This window comes from Rana temporaria, chromosome 9 (assembly GCF_905171775.1).
Source record: "Rana temporaria chromosome 9, aRanTem1.1, whole genome shotgun sequence".
Classification (NCBI taxonomy): domain Eukaryota; kingdom Metazoa; phylum Chordata; class Amphibia; order Anura; family Ranidae; genus Rana; species Rana temporaria.
Window position 1 is genome coordinate 98,774,170 of NC_053497.1, and position 4,543 is coordinate 98,778,712.

Sequence of the window (4,543 nt, forward strand, 5' to 3'; positions counted from 1 at the left end):
TTGAAAAAAGACGTGCCCTTTATTGTGTACAGGAAAAAATGCACTACAGATATCAGCACACAGTGGGATAAACAGCTGACGCGTTTCGCATTGAGTGTCAATGCTTAATCATAGCTATAGATGAAATAAAAAATAACAGGTATACATATACACACACATATTGTGTGTATATGTATACCTGTTATTTTTTATTGTGTGCTGATATCTGTAGTGCATTTTTTCCTGTACCCAATAAAGGGCACGTCTTTTTTCAAGTTACTGGAGTGCGGCTGTCCATATCCTTATTGCTTTTGCACATCCATTCACACCTAGGCGTTTTCATGCCCGCCGCTATTGCAGCCTGCAATACGCTGGAGGGGTGATTTAACATTGTTGGCTATGGAGATGGTTCACATCTCCACGCCAAAACGCCTAAAGCTCAAAACAAGTCCCTGACCCTTTTTTTTCCAGGCGTGTTCAGCCATATTACACAATGTGTAATCACCCCTCCAGCGAAAATCGCGGTAAAAAACGCCGCGTTGTCGCGGTAAAAAATGCCACAAATATATACTAAATACATTTTTATGCACATGTCTGATTACTACCTTCTGAGAGTGCATTTTCTTTGTAAAATGCCCCAAAATCAGTCTGGATTAAATAATGTATACACAATCCACAGGGCAAATATCAACAATTTGTTTATTTTGGACAGCAAGAAATAAAAATTTGTAAACAGTTAAATAGCACGCTCCTTTTCCAGAAGCAAATCAGTACAAAAAAAAAAAAAAAAATCCAGCATGGCTGCACTACCATTCAGATGAAGGTTCCCATGTTACTGCTCAGAACTTGGATGCACAGCACCCATGCAATTAAAAAAAATAAAAAGTATATACACAGTTTAAAACCCACCCCCTATTCCACAACTCTTTTTAACGAGGAGCTCAAACACTACTGTTAAAATTTAAATACCCCCTGCCAGGTTTGGGGAAACTTGTCAACAAATTTCATTCTTATGCTGATTGCGTCAATGTTTAAAAAGTCCATCATCAGTAAAGAGAAGGAGCCCAGATTGCATACTTTTTGGTTGGAAGTCTGTTTTGAGTAAACACCTTCTTGGGTGAAACTATGCGTTTCAGGTCTCTAGTGCTGGTTAGACAAAATACAAAAAGAGACCGACTGGTTTTTGGACACCGTCCAAGAGAAGAACCAGCGAGGAGATAAATTATGGGCCACATCTTCACTTTGGCACCTCCATGCAACCATTAGAAGGTGAAATCTAAGCACGTCAAAAAAAGTCAACCAAGTAGCAACAGGTCAGCTTCTCCTTTCTAGAAAGTCAGTCCCACCAAGGACAAACCCCCCCACCCACCTTTAATTGCACAACATATGCTTTAGAACCTAAAAGTTTTCTAGAATTACAAGTGTCTACATTCAAGCTTTAGTGGTTTCTTTAGATGCCCTTTGGTCAATATTCCAAGAGGTCTCTTGGCTTAAAATGTAAACAGTCACTCCGATTGCCGATTCTCCCGAAGGGAAAAAGTCAGTGTCTAGTTCAGACATCAGCCAAGCGTGTTCCAAACCATATAAACCCCCCACCCCTTCCCACCACAGACATTCAGGACATTGTCCATGGAGAAAACAGTCCAAAAATTAAGGCAAATAGAATGGCTTGCTGGGTAGATCATATTAAAAAAAAATAAAACAGTCCGAGATATTACAGAGAGACATTCTACTGTCTATATAGTATTCAGTCTACTACCAGAGACTAGGTGCTCCATAGGCTCAGCACTTAGCAGCTGCCTCATCGGTCATTGGTGGGTCAATATGCTGGTTCAGTGGAAGGTAGTTATTGGAAGACTGTGGGTAGCAGTTCCGGGCATCAATGTAACCAGCTGGGGTCATTAGTATAGCATGATCTGCTGTCATAGCATAATTGATGAATGGCGGTTGTAAGAAAGGTGTTACCGTACTTCCAGGATGCATAAATTGACCATTTGGTGGACAAGCCATGATGGGAAAAGCTTGGGACATATTCATATACAAATTCATATTTTCAGCACCCAAAGAGCAGTGATTTGGAGGATTGTTGCCGAGGGAGCCACGAGGTACAGAGGTGGAGCTGGAACTAGAATGTCTTGATGTGTCAGTAGACGCGTCTGTGTCCAGGAGTCGGCTTTGTTGGGCTGGAGCACCAGTTTGTGTCCCTTCCTCAGGTTTCAGACATCTGCAGCAGCATACCCCCACAAGTGATCCCACAATGACAAAGGTCACAAACATACTGCCAACCAGAAGGAAGGGGAGGTAGATGGGCACTAAAAGAAAAAAAAAATTCAAGTATTAAAACCTTTTCGTAAAATAAAAAAACAACAGGTTTCTAAATAGTGCGAATAGGAATGATAATGAGCCCGCTATGGACAAGAGGATCCCCAGAAAGGTCCCATACTCATCCAATACTAATCATACAGGATTATAGATGTACAGTGAAAGGACTATTAGGATGGCTATACACAATTTTATTTCCTTTACCCAGCAGGTTGAGTGAAAGAAAATTAATGTGTTCTCCCATTCTCACACACACACACACACACACACACGTGGATGGGTGAATCCAGATTAAGACCTTGGTAGGCCAGGGCACTTCAGGTTTTGCCCCCCCCCCTTATACAAAGAAGTAGGTTACATTCCCAAATGATAGTCACATTCTTATAATGCATGACACCACATCATTCTGGAGGGCACACATGCCAACAGTCATTGCACCGTGTGGCTTGCTTGAGCCGCCAAACTTAATTTTTAAAAAAATATAAGAGTTTCGGATTTTCTAGACAATGGCTGGCTACATATTACTTACCAAGATACATTAACAAAATAATTTGTTTTTGTTATACATTTTATATTTATGATTTTTGTATAAAGTCCTGCCTTGGGGCAATCCCTCCTGTGGAGCTATGGTATTCTGACAGCAGGTAGATGTCCCCTACATCAAAATACATTCATCAGCACCCCTGGCATTAGCAGAGGGCACTGATCAAGCAAAAATTTGTTGTACAGAAGTCAATTGAGAGATCAACATCTGTACACTCTGCCTGTAGATAGATTGTAATTCAGTTGGTCCTTGCTAAACTGGTCAACCCCACTCAAAATGAAAATGTTCATTATTCTTGGTCAGCCTGCTTACACCTGAGCATTGGGACCCTTGTAGCCTGTTGCATGAAGCTTCTTTAGGTCAGAATCACACTTTTGGCCCCACAAATAAACAAAGCGTTTACTTGCGTTTTCCTATGCATGCAAAAAAAACAAAAAAAAAAAAAAACACACCCCACACCAAACAAGCAGATGTAAATGGGGCTCACATTGGAGAATATTATATATATATATATATATATATATATATATATATATATATATATATATATATATATATATATATATATATATATATATATATATATATATATATATATATATATATATATATATATATATATATATATATTTTTTTTTTGGGGGGGGGGGGTTTTCAGAACATGCTGGGAAATCCCCCCCCCCCCCTGGGATAGGGACTAGACTCATCCATCCCAAATAATCATCATCTCTGATTGCTAAATACCGGCATGGAAAATCTCCAAATCCTAACGCAGACTTTCCTGGCAGATCCCCCATGGTATCATAGGGCACTTAGATTGGCCATACATGATCAATTTCCCTTGGGCCTGCCCAATTGGATACAAGTGAAAGTTGTTTAGTTTATTTGCCCCGATATATTATATGGTTTTTAGTAACCCAAGGGTGAAAGGTCCAATCAGATTGTTCATCTAGGACACTTTATTTTATTGAATAAAAGTGAAGCCTGAAGCCAAGGAGTCCAGCAGAGCCTCATAGACCTGAAGCAGAGACCTGGGCTCCTCCGGGGAGGATATGTAGGTACATACCTGTGGCGGGTAGTGGTAGTGCTGGGGCTCTGTCCCCGGGTTCCTCGTCCTGCTCCTCGTTAGGACACATTCCCTGGTCCAGTCTGGACTCACCGGCCATACAGCAGTAGCGGAGAGTACACGATCCGCAGCAGTAGGTGGCCTCGGGGGGGTCATAGCGCTCCGGGCACTGGAATCCGGGGTGCCAACCTCCATAGTGATCCCTCCATCCATGGCAATACTCTCCGAACTCCTGAGCTGCACAGGACACCAGGAGAAGACCGAACACCAGCAGCGGGGACATAGTGGACGGAGGAGCGGACAATGATGAGGGTGGCCGGGAAGGTGATGAGTTTTATCAGCTGCTCTAATGACCTCCTCCCCTCCCCCCCACTCAAATTAAAGCCGTCCTTTCTTCCAGCGACTGTCTGATCACCTAATGAGAACCCCTCCCCCCATCCCATAATGACATCAACAAGTGGCTGCAATCCATTCCGAGGTGTTGACTCTGGCCAGGAGTGGGTGTCTGCAGCATGTCCTACACATAGCATGTACTTCTACACATGACATGTACATAGCATGTCCTACACATAGCATGTTCTTCTACACATGACATGTACATAGCATGTCCTACACATAGCATGTCCTTCTAC

The 4,543-nt window shown here is 42.1% G+C and overlaps 1 protein-coding gene across 1 annotated transcript; it reads right to left on the reverse strand.

The window, feature by feature from the left end:
- Nucleotides 1-659: 659 nt before the first annotated feature.
- LOC120913764 (protein shisa-1-like) lies at nucleotides 660-4,269 on the reverse strand. Its single transcript, XM_040323956.1, has 2 exons — nucleotides 3,912-4,269; nucleotides 660-2,291 (listed from the first exon to the last, which is right to left on the reverse strand). The coding sequence occupies exons 1-2, from the start codon at nucleotides 4,192-4,194 to the stop codon at nucleotides 1,762-1,764; spliced, it is 813 nt and encodes a 270-aa protein (XP_040179890.1). The 5' UTR covers nucleotides 4,195-4,269; the 3' UTR covers nucleotides 660-1,761.
- Nucleotides 4,270-4,543: the final 274 nt, after the last annotated feature.